General features: G+C 41.6%; 1 protein-coding gene across 1 annotated transcript in view; it reads right to left on the reverse strand.

Moving 5' to 3' along the window:
• Positions 1–3,225: 3,225 nt before the first annotated feature.
• The window catches only part of LOC307220929 (uncharacterized protein), a 93,564-nt gene continuing 80,253 nt past the window's right edge, over positions 3,226–16,536 (reverse strand). The window contains exons 4-5 of the mRNA XM_079985126.1: positions 8,457–8,635; positions 3,226–3,475 (exon numbers count right to left, since the gene is read on the reverse strand). Coding sequence (XP_079841252.1) covers positions 8,594–8,635 — 42 coding nt within the window. The 3' untranslated portion in view covers positions 3,226–3,475; positions 8,457–8,593. The remainder of the gene's footprint in view (positions 3,476–8,456; positions 8,636–16,536) is intronic.

Raw genomic sequence — 16,536 nt, forward strand, 5'->3', positions numbered from 1 at the left:
GCATGCTAATTTTAAATGCTGTTTGTAATATCTTATGAAATAGATTTTCTAGGGTGTTTTTCCCTCTCCATACACCATACCGACTATGCCAAAGCCTCAGTGCTAAATCCCTTAACAATTTCATTGGCATATCTAATCGAGTTACATAAAGATTTAAGTCATTTGGGGAGCCGCGGTGCCTCATCCGCAGCTTTACAGTAGACGGTAATTCCATTTATTGAAGGCTTGAAAGTATTTAGGTTTAAAATGCAGAAGACAAGAAATGACTCAAGCTACCAAGGCAACACATCTTATGAACTGGTCCAGCGAACATCCAGGCCTCAGGGCAATAGGGGTGGCAGTGGGTGAGTGGCTGCATAGAGCCAACAGATGTCCAACAGCAGGGGGAAAACTAATGGCAAAGAAATGCCCCACAGCTTGGAGGGAGGGTTGCTGAGGAGGTTTAAGGTGTGCAGGAAAGGGAATGGCAATGGAGAAGGCATAGGTGTGTGTGTGTGTGTGTGTGTGTGTGTGTGTGTGTGTCAGAGACATGGCCAGCAGAGAGGAATCTGCAGAGGGGGAGGAAGAGGCAGAGGAAAATAGAAACTTGATTCTTTCACGCAATGAAAGTGAGATACAGTGGTACCTCAGGTTCGTTCCGGAGGTCCATACTTAACTTGAAACTGTTCTTAACCTGAAGCACCACTTTAGCTAATGGGGCCTCCTGCTGCCGCCATGCCACCGTTGCACGATTTCTGTTCTCATCCTGAAACAAAGTTCTTAACTTGAAGCATTATTCTGTTGCTTGGTCCCTGCTCCTGCCAACCTAGCAGTTTGAAAGCATGTCAAGTGCAAGTAGATAAATAGGTACCACTCCAGAGGGAAGGTAAATGGCGTTTTTGTGCGCTGCTCTGGTTTGCCAGGAGCAGCTTAGTCATGCTGGCCACATGATCCGGAAGCTGTATGCTGGCTCCCTCGGCCAATAAAGCGAGATGAGTGCCGCAACCCCAGAGTCGGCCACGACTGGACCTAATGGTCAGTTGTCCCTTTACCTTTACCTTTAGTTAAACTGCCAGAATGTTGTGTCTTGTGTGAGAGAAGTGCTAAACCTGACAGTGTGTGTACACTTTCTCTTTAAAGGTAGACTTTTTGTTATTGGAATTTTTATTGGCTAAGTCAAGCAAACAACGAGAAATGGAGCAACAGAGAAGAACCATAAAACTATATACAGTGGTACCTCAGTTTTCAAATGTAAGCCATTCCGTTCAAGTTGTGAAATGTTCAAAAACTGAAAACTCAATAGCTGACAGCTAGGCCTCAGGATCTTGCACTCAGTGGAAGCCACGTGGCATGTTCGACTTCTGAGTTGTGTTTGAAAACCAAAACATTTACTTCTGGGTTTATGGCATTCAAAAACCAAAATGTTCGTCAACAGAGACGGTCGAAAACCGAAGTACCACTGTACTAAGTCTATTTTTCGGCACTATGTGTACCCTAAATTATGAGATGATTTAGGGAAGCTTCCCATGTTCCTGAGCCCTTCCCGACTCAACTCTGCCCCCTGTTTGGTCTGGTGTGAGTGACCTTCTTCATATTTCATTTTTTCCTGTCATTGCTTAATATCACTATTACTTGTTAACACTATACTTTGCAGTCATCATCACCATCATTTGTTGTAATTACAAGTTGGAAAATAGTACAGCTACAATTCAACGTTTCCCCCTCCTACTTGCAATCTTGTCCTGTATGGCTTGGTGTGAACAGGACGCAGCATACAGAAATCCTTCTCACTGAGCCTCAATATTTTCCCAATATTATCATCAGTGTTATTTACATTTCCTCTACTGTTAATCTGCAAGTTAAAAAGATGCACTCTCTCTCTCAATGTTCTTTCCTTGCTGCTGGGTCTGGCTTTCTGATGTTTCAGCTAGAGAGGTCCTCTTTGCTGTGACTCAATAATTTCCCATCATTCTGATGGCAAACAGGATTGGGAGAGAGTGATTATTCACATTCCAGATTGTGTTTCCTTTTGTTAAAAGATAAATAAATCTGCATGAAAATTCATAGGGAATTTCCATGTGCATCTCTCCTAAAAGACACATTTCCTCTCATATAATGCATTTTGTTCATTGTTTTCATGAATATCAGCACTTGTATCTGTATGTGTTCTTTTCCCTAATATACACATTTTTTTGTACATTGCATTGCAAAAATTCAGCCAAAGACATAATGACTTTTAAAAGAGGCCTTTTTGGACTGTAAAAATATTTTAGCAATATGAAATCATGCACAGAATTTGAGAAATGAGCAGCGTGGGTGGGATGAAATGATGATAAGATGGACTTAGGGGGGTTAGTAACAAGTATAATGCAGCAACTAAGGATAAGAATAAAAACACCAGTGCAGAAGGGGTGGGGAGTCAAAAAGAAAAAGAAAATATAAGTGAATGATACATTGTCTGCGTAGTGATTTTTTTAAAAAGTTTTGAAAAACCCATTCAAAATTAATAATAACAAAATTTGGTCAAGGGTGAATTTTGTGATTCACATCCTGCATTGGTTCAGAAAGTCCAAATTAGGTTGGTTCACGTTAACTCCAGAGTTTACTCCCATCCCTCGAGTGAGCAATCTGCTCCTGCTTTCAGAGCTCTTGAACTTGGCTGCAACATCAAGGGGTTGCTTCAGCTCAGCAATAGCTTTCACCTCAGCCTGTCTTGAAGAATACATTTCCCTATGCATATATATATATATATATATATATATATATATATAACTTTGCATTCCTGACTGAACACTGCTGTCTTGTTTTATAAAACATCTTTGGGGAGAAGAAATGTGCCAGACTTGTTACAAGGCCTGCAAATGAATGTCACCTGAAGGCGTGTCGCCCTCCCTGCTGTCTTTTTTTCTTCTGTTTCAATGCGGCTGCCTTCATGCGTTTGAACCCTTTCACATTACTTTTTCCAATAAATTAATAAGCAAGAATGAGAGAAAACATGATACGCAATCCGTGTGCATCTCACACAGAGAGCTCTTGTTTGGTTACCTCTGCCTTCTTGTGCGAAAAACAAGGAGAGTGTGAAGCCAAACCAGAGAGAATAGCGTAACGAATGTTTCTATGGCTACAAGGGGAGTTGCTGTGCACTGAGCCTTTTCAATGAAGACATTAAGACAGTTTGACAAAGTACCAGTAAAGAGGGGAGAAAGGAAAGCTAAAGAACTGAGAAAGGTCAAACGTGGACTCGACACTTGTACAAAGCATGTCACTTTTATTTGATTACGAAAAGGCCTGCAAATTAATATGCCATTGTGGCAATAGTAACATTTCCAGTTTTAATACTATTCCTTCTCTGAGTTCATGGGAGTCATGGTTAAGAAAAATATGCAAATCTGTGCTTTTTGTTTCTTTCTTTGATATCATACATGATGTCACTTAACAAAAAATTTTACTGACAGTGGCAGATCTTCAGCAAACTGGAAACCCAGAGTTGTGAATCCTATAGGCAAAGAGGAACAGTTGAGAGATCATTTACCAAGCAAAAGGAGACTGGTGAGTAGAATTAAAGTATGTTCTTACTGCTAAGCCGGGTGGGCTTGGGGAGGGGAGAGTATGACAGGCAGCACATTTTCCCCCAGACGCTTCTTCCACAAGTGGCCAAATTTCTTAAGCTTTTTTGTTGCAAAGCCTTCATAAGGCCAAGAGACATGACACACCACGTTCCTTAACATCTCTGTATAATGCCTTCTAACCCTCCTTTCCCCCTTCCAGCACACTTCTTTCCAACCAGTGGCATGAGGTACGGGGTGGTTGCCCCAGCCACAAAATTTCAACCCCTGGTGCTGCCTCAATATAGCTGTGTGCTTCCGTCGCTGGGCTCCATTGAAAATGGTTTCTCGATGCGAACCAGGAAGTGACCTCTCTAGACAATGAAACTACTCTTTTTTAAAAAAATCTCTGTGGCTGCGATCTCCTGGGTGATATGATAGCCATGTTCAAATATATAAAAGGATGTCACATAGAGGAGGGAGAAAGGTTTTTTCTGCTGCTCCAGAGAAGTGGACATGGAGCAATGGTTCCAAACTACAAGAAAAAAGATTCCACCTAAACATTAGGAAGAACTTCCTGACAGTAAGAGCTGTTCGACAGTGGAATTTGCTGCCAAGGAGTGTGGAGGAGTCTCCTTCTTTGGAGGTCTTTAAGCAGAGGCTTGACAACCATATGTCAGGAGTGCTCTGATGGTGTTTCCTGCTTGGCAGGGGGTTGGACTCGATGGCCCTTGTGGTCTCTTCCAACTCTATGATTCTATGATTCTATGATTCTATGACTTCCAAGCCAACTATTGATGTTGCAGAACTCTCTGTTGCCTGGTTTAGAATGTAAGTCTAGCCAGCTTGCCATTCTTTTTTTTTTTTTAAATGATATTTATTAAAGTTTCCAAAAAATCCAGAATAAAAAAGAAAAAAAAGAAAAAAGAAAAAGATAAAATTTACACTTAAAACCTTAATTTCATTAACATCTTTCCAGGACTTCCCCCCCTCCCCCTCTTGTATTCCATTTCCATTGAGTTAGTTCCACAAATTCTTACCCCAAATTTTAAAACCTTATTATAATTATAATTAGCCCATTTATTCAAAATTAATTTATCTTATTTACCCATTTCTCTTTATATTTTTTATACTTCCCTAAGATCGACCCCAGTTCCCTTCCATGAATTCCCCTATTTTTGTCACACAAAGTAAAACAAGAGAAAATAAAAAGATATAATTTTACAGCCTTTGGGTTCCAAATCTCCCTCCCCCCTTTCCCGGTTTTGATCCCCAAAATCCATCCATCTGTCTACTGCCGGCCTGGAGATCCCACATCCATGTCTAAATCTCTCTCGATTCCACTTTGCTGTCTTTTTAGTAGTCTTTAATTTCAGAAGGCCCAATCTTGGAGAAACTCTCAGAAAAGATCATTCTTCTTCCATCCAGACCTCTATATTTAAGGGTATAACTCAAATTCTGTTTCATGATCCTTTTAAAGTCTGGATGTCCCAAATGTTCCAACTTTGAGCTTAGTCCAGTTCTTGTTCCTCAGGTTTCTTTTCCTGTTCCGCTGCAAAACCTTCTAATTCAAAAACTTCTAGTTCCTCTACAGAGGCTTTATTTGTTCAGGAACACAAACTTACGTCAAGTCCCTTCCTTTCTTCAATAGATAAATCCATTGTCTCCTTTAGTGTAAAAACCTCTGTAGACAAAATAATGCTTCGTTTTTGCAGCTTTCCCAGGAGATAACAAGTCCTGTTCAATTCCATGAGTATTTTTCCACTTGCTGCCACTCTTGCAATGTTCCAGAACTCCCTCTAGAGGGAATATGGTAACTTAGTTTCTTTCCAAATCACACCCAAAAGTCAAATAACTTGTTGCCCTTGTTTTCAATAATTTATATCCAAATTGTAACGAATCTCACCAGCAAAGTCATCGTAACAAAGTGCTCTTATTGTTCTCCTACTTTGACAGCTACTTTGACAGCTGTCAAAATTTCTATATCTCTTCACCAGTCTCTCATAACGGATCGCTCCCGGTTCTCGGTGGGTTACATTTTAGTTCTCACAAACCAATCTTCTCCTCCAGCACAATTGCTTGTAATTTCCCTTCGTGAAATTAACTTTTTTCGAATAAACAAATTCTTCTCTCGATCTTAGTTGTCAAATCCTTGCGTTAAAACATCTACAACAGGGGGGTGGACTTCCTTTTTGCACCTCCCCCGCTCGTTCCGAATTCGTAAAACAAATTTTTCCTTTTAAGTCCGATAAATTTACTCACGGGTTGTTCTTTTTAATCCAAATTTTCAAAAGAAGAAGTCGGTGCTCTCCGTCGAATGGCATGCGGCTTCGCTAGGCAGGGGAAGCAGTGGACTCATAGCACCACACACCCCCGTCACCCGCTCCGCAGCCTTTAAAAAGGCTCCTTCACGGGTCGGGGGGCGCAAACGGTGCCCGCCGAGTCACCAAGTCCATGGGCATCACCGCCCATGGTTTTTGAGGGTCCCCGCGTCGCCGGCGCGGCGGGACCCAACCCCTGCCCAGCAGGCTCCCTCCGGAGCTCGGAGGGAGTCCGCCATTCGGCGATGGCGCCGACCCGGACAGCTTGCCATTCTTACATATACAACAAATTGAATGGCTTCCCTCAGAAATTCTTCTACGGCTTAGAAGGATTCCATACAAAGACTTTTCTCTTCATTTTCCTTTTTCTCCAAGACATAGGCAGTATTCGTATCTCAGGCAAAGCCCCACATAAAGCTCCAAGTGAGGAGAGGAGATTAAGCCTAAAGGAACTGTAGACAAACCCAAGAAGAAACAGAACCTTGTGAGGGAAGTAGCTCTACTACTCATGCGTCTCTCCAATCAAGCTCCATGAAGCTTTCCCAGTGGGTGTGGTGCAGATAAAAAGAAACATGACTTTAGAAACTTTCACTGGTGGCCTGATGGATTGACCAAATAAGGAAAAGACAGAAACTGCAGAGTTGAAAATACTGTTAAGCAAGGCAAACAGCACCAAGCATTGCAAAACCTAAGGAATTATTTACAATACAAGAGTAAACAGCTGTGGGCAGTGCAGAAAAACATTCATCCACAACAAGCAGGGATTTCCTGTTGTGTCAAACCCAGGGCCAGGTTCAGTATCTGCAGGTTATTTTCCTTTGTGCATATCCAGTTTTAGCTCAAGCCATCTTCAAAAATCTGGGACTCCAGTTTGGATGTCTTAGTACATATTTATTTAAACCCCACCATTTTCCCTCAAGATGACTTACGTCCCTCAGGAGTGCGCCCACCATGGGCGGCATGAGAGGGTGAAATACTTTGCTAGAAAAATGAAGCTGATATGAGTTGCTCAGTCTAAAGCCAGGAAACCGTTCTAATAACATAATAACCTGTCTCATCCAGCATCCTGTTCTCACAGTGGCCAAGCAGATACCTGTGGGAAACGAGCAATCAGGATTTGAGCATAAGAGCTCTCTCTCTTCCTGTGGTTTCTAGCAACTAGTATTCAGAAGCATTGAAACCAGTACGTTTCCAAGCACAATTCAAAGTGTTGGTGCTGACCTTAAAGGCCCTAGACGGCCTCAGTCCTGTATACCTGAAGGAGCGTCTCCACCCCCATCGTTCTGCCTGGATGCTGAGGTCCAGCGCCGAGGGCCTTCTGGCGGTTCCCTCATTGCAAGAAGTGAGGTTACAGGGAACCAGACAGAGGGCCTTCTCGGTAGTTGCGCCTGCCCTGTGGAACATCCGCCCTTCAGATGTGAAGGAAATAAGCAGCTATTCTATCTTTAAAAGACATCTGAAGGCAGCCCTGTTTAGGGAAGTTTTTAATATTTAATGCTGTACAGTGGAACCTCAGGTTAAGTACTTAATTCGTTCCAGAGGTCCATACTTAACCTGAAACTGTTCTTAACCTGAAGCACCACTTTAGCTAATGGGGCCTCCTCCTGCTGCTGCTGCACCACCGGAGCCTGATTTCTGTTCTTATCCTGAAGCAAAGTTCGTAACCTGAAGCACTATTTCTGGGTTAGTGGAGTCTGTAACCTGAAGCGTATGTAACCTGAAGCGTATGTAACCCGAGGTACCACTGTACTGTTTTTTATCATTTGATTGGGAGCCGCCCAGAGTGGCTGGGGAAACTTAGCCAGGTGGGCGGGGTATAAATAAATAAATTATTATTATTATTATTATTATTATTATTATTATTATTGCTGCTGCTGCTGCAGCCAACTGTGGAGGCAGAGCATCAATACCGCTCTCTTACATGAATGTGTGTGGTCCTTTTTTAAAGCCTTCCAAGTTGGGAGCCATCCCTGCCTCCTGTGGGAAGTGAGTTCCTTAGTTTTATTTTGGGTTTGCGGAAAGTAATAGTCAGCGATGATTTTTATTACATTTAAGAAACCAAAACAAAACAGGAGTGCAATTTCATATAACTTTCTAATGTGAGTGGCTAGATGCTGGAAACTAAGGCAGATGGGCTACATTTTACTAAGAATAATAGTACATCCATCATCTGCAAGTTAGATGTTTAAGGCTTAATGAAATATTCCAGCCAAGGCAAGCAGATTTGTTCATATGTCAATAACTGGAAAACTGATTATTTTGCAAGGAAAATAAAGCAAAGAAATAAAATGACTCAGCCATTAAGACAATCTACGGGAAATTTATGAGTCTGCAAAAAAACCCAGCTTGCTGAGTATTGGAACAAATTGGAAAAATTGAAGAGAAAACTGGATGTGAACCTTTAAATGTGCTTCTGACCTATGCAAAGTGACTTTGCAAACAAAAGAAATAAATGGCATCATATAGTTAATTATTAAATCAGTATACATATGGGGGGAAAAATCTGTTTGCAAACTCACCAGGAGCCCCTACACGCAGTCTGATTTTTTTCTCATGTTAATCTTTCAGTCCCAATTTCATTCCTTTATTCATAAGTCTGAAAGCCCATTACCTTAAAGGGTTTTTTAATGCTCTCAAATTTGTCTTAAGTAACACGGTGCAAGTTAAAGCCAGTCAAGTCAGGTGTGAAAGTCTAGCTGAATGCCATACTAAACGTTTCCTGAGAATATTTTGTCTTTGGAAGACAGGTCAAAATTTCATCAAGCGCTGCTTCAACTGGAAACACACTACCTGTGGGGAGGAGGGAGAATAAGAAACAACAGTTGACTAAAAACATAGCACAAGGCAGTAAGACAACATGTACACCAAACATGGAGAAGACGAGATAGAGACAAAGAACTGAAGAAGCAATAGAAAGTTGGACTGGGAAGAGATGGAAGGGGCTGTGCCTTATTGGGATACAAGAAGCAGACAGGCTAAGGATGGGGCAGAAAATTTAGGATTCATTTTCCCTGTTGATGTTCAGTTCCAGGTCCCCCCCCCCCAACACACACACACACACACACACACACACACACACACACAAATTCCCTCCCATTGAAACAAACATCAGTGGTTCTGGACTTGGCGTAGAGACCATCTTGTCCTGGAAAACCTGTTCCCTGCCTTGCAGTCCTTTCCCCACCTCGCCTGGGAGGACTGACTCCACCTACAAAACCTGAGGCTGCTGAACAGACTCTTCGGCTGAGGTGTTGTTTGGGGCTTTTTGGTGTAGGGGTGGTTGTTGTTGCTGTGGTTGGTGGGTTGTTGTTGTTTTTTGTATCTTTATTTTAGTTCTTGTGATTCATGTGGAAATTGTTTAGTTTGGTTGTGTATTTTTTTGGATGTTTTCCTTATTGGTTTATGACTACTATTGCAATGATCTACAGTACCTTGATCTACCACTGTGATCTACCCTCCCACCAGATGTCAAGGAGATTTATTTATTTATTTATTCTATTCTATTCTATTCTATTCTATTTATACCCTGCCCTCCCCAGCCAAGACTGGGCTCGGGGCAGCCTACCAGTGGCGTAGCGTGGGTTGTCAGCACCCGGGGCAAGGCAAGTAATTTGCACCCCCTAACCCATGGATTTGCGCCCCTAACCCTAACCCCCAGATGTTGCGCCCGGTGCAGCTGGGCCCCCCCTGCACCCCCCACGCTACGCCACTGCAGCCTACATCAAGTATAAAAACAACTGATTAAAATACAACTTAAAAACAGGAATAAAATGCAACTTAAAATGCAGGCTCATTTCAGTGGAAGTCCAGATCAAAAACTGTTTGGGGGGGAGTAAACATCAAATCTTTACCAATGCCAACTAGCCAGACTGGTCCTACGTGGGCCAGAAAAAAGCCAAGGAAGTCCCCAAATAGGGGTTCCATCACAGCAGGAAAAGGAAAGAGGGGGAAGGGATAATAATTATATGACCATCCATAAACATCTGAAGGTGGCCCTGTACAGTGGTACCTCTGGTTACGAACTTAATTCATTCTGGAGGTCTGTTCTTAACCTGAGGTACCACTTTAGCTAATGGGGCCTCCCGCTGCCACCGCCGCTGCGCGATTTCTGTTCTCATCCTGAGGTAAAGTTCTTAACCCGAAGTACTACTTCTGGGTTAGTGGAGTGTGTAACCTGAAGTGTTTGTAAACCTAGGTGTTTGTAACCCAAGGTGCCACTATATTGGGAAGATTTTAATGTGTGGTGTTCTGTTGTGCTTTTGTATATTCTTTTGGAAGCTGCCCAGAGTGACTGGGGCAACCCAAGCAGATGGGTGGGGGTATGAAAAAATATTGTTGTTGTTGTTGTTTTATGTTGTAAGCTGCCTTGAGCATGGTTTGAACTCTGGAAAGGCAGCATGCAATCAAATTACATATGTATATACGTGCCTCTCCTGACATGTCCCCCAGAATGCCTCTTGTTTTCCCTCCAACATGGTAGAGGACTTTACCTCTCTCTCTCTCTCTCTCTCTCTCTGATGGACCTCTTTCTATGCACTGAGAGAGGCAGATCCCATGCACCCTTTGATGCCCTCCCAGGGACCACAAAACTGCACCCTAATACATTTTTGGACAGAATTCTTATGGGAGTTTTACTATCTCATACTATAATCGTCATGGGATATCTTGCTTTATAGTGTTTAAACTGCCTGATTCTAATGATGTGTAATAGAGACCCACAATACCCACACATACATATATATTGAATTCCTCCCCCCAGTCACTGATTCACTTAGTTCTTCCCTAGGCATTCAGAGCTGCTTAGGAATCTAATTGCCCACATCACACCCAGATGAGTTGCTTTTCAAAGTGGCAGCAAAGTCTGAAAATCAGAACCCGAACTTACAAGATTTCAGGCTGTTCCTGTGGCAGATAGAATTCATATTTCAGACCTTAGTTCATCTAATTTAAGGATTTCAGTCACATTACCCACATATATCTCACAAGGAACTCTGTTTTCCTTTTCCTTTTTACAGCTTTCCTTTTGATTTGGGATCTTATTATTTTGAGCTATTGGTCAAAGAAGAACAGTCTGCCTTTCATTGTGAAACATAGCATTTTGAAAGCCACTATAGTATTAAAGACGGTCCTTTTTATTATTGCAATAGAAATAATAGGTCTGGAAACTCTTCTTCTTAAGACTGTGAGATGGTTTCATTTGACATCAAATCAGACTCATTTGGATTCAATAGTAAGAGTTCAAGAGTGAGCTCAACTGCCTATTATGGAAATTAAGACTCCGCCTTCCATGAAGACTGAAGAGTATTATCATATTATAGCATAAAAGCCATAACACTTATGGACTGGTGCAAGCGAACTCTCATGATAGTCTACTACAGGTGCAAGGTTAGGAAACACTGAAGATTTTATTACTTACCATGAGTTTAATAAGAGAAGCAAGGAGAAATGACAAGCATAGCTACAGAAGAGATTGTATTTCTCAGACTTTTTCAAGAATATACAGGATACATATAAACTATATACTGTTGTTGTTTAGTCGTATCCGACTCTTCGTGACCCCATGGACACCAGACACTCCTGTCTTCCACTGCCTCCCTCAGCTTGCTCAAACTCATGCTGGTAGCTTCGAGAACACTATCCAACCATCTCGTCCTCTGTCGTCCCCTTCTCCTTGTGTCCTCCATCTTTCCCAACATCAGGGTCTTTTCCAGGGAGTCTTCTCTTCTCATGAGTTGGCCAAAGTATTGGAGCCTCAGCTTCACGATCTGTCCTTCCAGTGAGCACTCAGGGCTGATTTCCTTCAGAATAGATAGGTTTGATCTTCTTGCAGTCCATGGGACTCTCAAGAGTCTCCTCCAGCACCATAATTCAAAAGCATCAATTCTTCGGCAATCAGCCTTCTTTATGGTCCAGCTCTCACTTCCATACATCACTGCTGGGAAAACCATAGCTTTTACTATACCTGGAGGGGGAACTGGCAAGCCACTCCAGTATCCCTGCCAAGAAAACTCCATGGACAAAGACAACAGGCAACTGTATACTAGGCTTCAGATATTAATAGTGCAAGCACATTGGAGCCAGAGCAAATGGTGATGTGCACTGAGACCTGAGCATGCACTGTTGCCGGGATAATTAGTTGGCATGATGTCACAACTGATAAAAGAGTTCTGCAGTTGCCATGGACTCTTTACTTAGTGCATCTTAGTACTTGAACCTGTCATGTTCACTCAGGAGCATAGGCACATAGTAAACTGTCATATGAGCTCGGACTTTGGTAGCAAAGGGGTGGAAGGAAGAAGTCCCGACAACAACGGATTGGCATAACAAGCTACAAGAATTTGCTGAAATGGTGCAGTTGACAAATAGTCTGAGAGGCAATTCAAAACAAAAATTTATGGCAAAAATATACCATTTGTCTGATAACAAATGTTGGAAATGTAAAGAAAATGAAGGAACGTTCTTTCACCTCTGGTGGACCTGCCCTAGAGTGAAGGCTTTCTGGGAAATGATATATAATGAGCTGAAAAAGGTATTTAAGTATACCTTTCCTAAGAAACCAGAGGCCTTCCTTTTGGGTATTGTCGGCCAGAGGGTGTTAAAGAAGGACCGAACATTTTTTATGTATGCAACAACAGCAGCAAGGATACTCATTGCCAAGCACCGGAAATCCCAAGATTTACCCACACTGGAAGAATGGCAGATGCAACTGATAGACTATATGGAACTGGCCGAGATGACCGGCAGAATCCGAGACCTGGGAGAGGAGACGGTAGAAGACTGGAAGAAATTCAAGATTTATTTACAAAAATATTGTAAATTGTATGAATGTTAAGAAGGATGCTAGATTATAAACAACTTGGCACCATTAAGCTAGATGAAGTGAAGTATGAAGATAAGTTAAACTTAAGAAAAGACAAATTTTGGATAACTATCAGGCTAAATTTAAATTTTTAAGATTGAACAAACGATATCTAAAATTAGAGAGACAACATTGGAAAATTAGATAATAAGATTGGAATTAAGGTGATAAATTGCTGGTTAAATATTCATAAATTAGGAATGCAGGAGCGGGAGATGTGAGGAAGTCCAAAGAAGTTAAGAAAATATGCCTATGATATGTGTTACCTGGTTTCTTTATTTGTATTGTAATTAAAAAAAAACTTTCAATAAATATTTATAAAAAAAACCAAAACAAAACAAAAATTTATGGAAAAGTGGGATAGATATAATATATATGTTCAAAAATACAGTAAAGGTTCGTTACCTATGCTAGCATTCGATTGACGTTGGAGAGAGACTGAGTTGAGAAATAAGACCAAGGGTACAAATTGATATAGGAATGTATTAGATAAAATGTAAAGAAACATACAAGAATAAGAGTACATTCAGTCGTAAAAAAGAATAGAAAAAAGGAATATATAACGGGATAGACAGGAAGTCCAAAGTGTTGGTATATACCTATATGATTTGGGAGTAGTTTTTTGTCCTTTTTTCTTTTTTTCTTTCTTCTTTAAGTATATAAACTTTGTATACATGCTGAAAATTATAGTATAATAAGTTTTGTTATGTAATATGATAATGTTTACCGATGTAACATAAGCATTTTAATAAATAAAACTGCAAAAAAAGAAAAGAAAAAACTGCCATATGAATATCTAGCTCACTAATTATTCACCTGCAGCTGCTCTACAGGACCTCAGATGAGTTTCTTGAAGACCTACCTAGAGATGCTGGGGACTGAAGCTTGGACCTTCACAATGCAAAGCAGTTGTTGTTTAACTGACAGCTAAATTGGTCCTTCCTCAGCTAAGTCCCATTCCCTCACTGGGGGTTACTGTCAAGTAAGTGGCCCCATGATTATAGCATTAGTGTCCTCTGAATTTTATTATTGTGTTGTGTGGTGCTGCCTGCTGAGGACAGGACACTTGTGTTAAGTTGTGGGTGAACATATCAGACAACACAGCGATTCTTCAAACAGTTCTTCTTTATTCCGAGGCCACAACAGAACTGAACTGAAGGGCTGTCATCCTGCTTATATAGAGCTCCAGTACCACGTTACTGTAGCAACTTTCTAATACTATCCAATCACTGAATGTCACTTTCGATCCTTCATTTGCATAACTATCTACAGTATCCCCCTGCTGGCCCAGAGTGAGAACTTCAGTACGTAACACCTTGACCTAGCTTCTGCAAAGGAAGGCACAGCCAGCAGCCATTTTATTCCTAAAACCAGAACACCATTTTTCATAGCAATCTGGTAAAAAGTGTTAGGTTTTCTTAATATTAATGTGGTCAATGGTGCTACTCAGAGAGGTGTGTGTGTTTGTAATCTTAGCCTGCATGGCAGCACACCTGTGAGCTATCGACAATTCAGCACACCTGTGGTATGTTAGCAATTTGCCTAACTAGCAGGGGGAGTTTACCTGCTGCAATGAATGCAGCGATGTGGTAGGATAATGGATTGTTTTGAACACTGTATTTAAGTTGACCAAATGCTTTGTATCATATCTTGCTATCTTACTCTCTTATTTTGTACTCTGTTTGACTTACTAATCAACTAGTGTAGTATTAAAGAATTTGGTTAATGACTGGGGGAGTGTGTAGTGGTGAGAAGGGGTTTTTGCAGCTGTTTGATTATTACTTAAAATAAAGCTAAGCAGAGATATTGTGGGCAAGTTTTTATTCCCTCGTCCCAGCCGCTGTGCAAACTTGGTTGGCAAAGAAAAGTCCAGTGTAAGAGGACAGATAGTTGGATTAAATCACTAGAGATAGCTGGGTTGAAATCCTTCCTCAGCTATGGTGTTTATTGGGTGACCTTTGCCCAGTGCCTAACTCTCACCCCAACCTATCCCACAGGATGTCTTGTATGGATGTTTCAGGGCCGGCCTGCTCATAAGGTGGGCTGAAGCAGCTGCCTCAGGTGGCAAAAGCCCAAGAGGTAGCAGCCACCCTGCTCAGCCACCCTGCTGCCTCCACCACCAGTGGAGAAGCAGTGCTGGCTTCTGGCAATATCTTGCCCAAATCTTTTAATAATAATAATAATATTTATACCCTGCCCATCTGGCTGGGTTTTCCCCAGCCACTCTGGGTGGCTTCCAAAGACTCTCCTCCCTGAAAGAGAGGGGAGTGGTTGTGGGCGGGAGCCTGAACACCGCCCCTAGTGGCTGTCCAACCAGGTGCCGTGGGGGGGCGTGTCCTGCAGCCTTGATGCTGCAGCGTCAGCCTCTCCCCAGCCTCATTTCTCGTTTATATTTCCACTTCATTTTGGCTCACTGTAAAGGACAGCTATTTTCCTTTTCTTCTAAACTTTTCCTTGCCCGGCAGGTTCATTTTACCCCCTCCTCCCTCCCAGCACCCCCCACCCTTTCAGAGTTCCCTTTGCTTCTGGCCTGAGTCATCACAGTTACCAGACAAGTTTTTCAACTTGCTTGCCTGCAGGCTTGATTGCTTTCTGAGTGACCAGCAGTTTGTTAGGCATTGTCTTTAAGCACCTGGCAGTTCAGCAGCTCTAGTTGCATTGTCACTTTAACAAACCAGCAGTTTGACCATTTGCAGTCTTTTGTCTGTTTAAGCACTCTCATGGAGCTGACCAAAAATTTACTTTTCTTTTACAGATAGGTAGCCGTGTTGGTCTGCCATAGTCAAAACAAAAAAAAAAAATTCCTTCCAGTAGCACCTTAAAGACCAACTAAGTTAGTTCTTGGTATGAGCTTTCGTGTGCATGCACACTTCTTCAGATACAACTTCTTCAGTGTATCTGAAGAAGTGTGCATGCACACGAAAGCTCATACCAAGAACTAACTTAGTTGGTCTTTAAGGTGCTACTGGAAGGAATTTTTTTTTGTTTTTACTTTTCTTTGTTTGGCAAAGTTTCCTTTGTTTGGTAGACATTTTCCCAGTAGTGAAATATTCCCCTTAAGAGCAACCTCACCCCTCCTTTTCAGAGGGCCATTGGTGTGGGCCTGGAATCTTGTTGATTTCCTTTTCTCTTAATTTGGCTGCAGCTTCTGGGCATTTCCTAGTAAGCAGTTATTTTCAATTCTGATTACTTGGTGTTGCTATGCACCTAGATTTGCCTATCATTTAAAAGGGGCAACATTTAATTGTAGGCAATTATCTTCCAATTCTGTCTGACTGCAGTTGAGGTTTCTTTGTGTATGGGTCTGTTCCTTGGAGCCAGGTGCTAACAACTAGCTGAGCGCTGCTGCTTGAACTCTTGCTGGGTTGTGATTTAATAAATATAAATAAATACAAGCGGTGCATTTAAGTGACGTATAGCTTATTCTGTATGGGACACCGTGCATATTCCTGCATTGCAGAGGATTGAATGAGATTTTATTTACTGATTGATTTAAAAGGCTCACTGTTCTGCCGAAATGCTGGTAGAAGGACCATCTCCTTAAGTGTATTTTTCCTACATTTTCATTTGATAGCAGTTCCTGTGTCTGTTGTTCTCTGATTGTTCTATGGTACCATCCCTCTAAATCACTAGGAGTTTTACCTGAGGAAGCAGCTCTATATAATTGATTGTGTGCATCTGCCTGAATTGTATATTGACTAACAGATACATAAATTAATAAGGAAGTACGTTCTGAGCATACTATTGCATGGAATTTGCACAGTGTAGTTAATTCAGCTGATGTTAAGAATTTATATAGCCAAGCGTTAATAATCAACTCAAGGAAACATTA

This window comes from Podarcis cretensis (genome assembly GCF_951804945.1).
Source record: "Podarcis cretensis genome assembly, chromosome: 7".
Classification (NCBI taxonomy): Eukaryota; Metazoa; Chordata; class Lepidosauria; order Squamata; family Lacertidae; genus Podarcis; species Podarcis cretensis.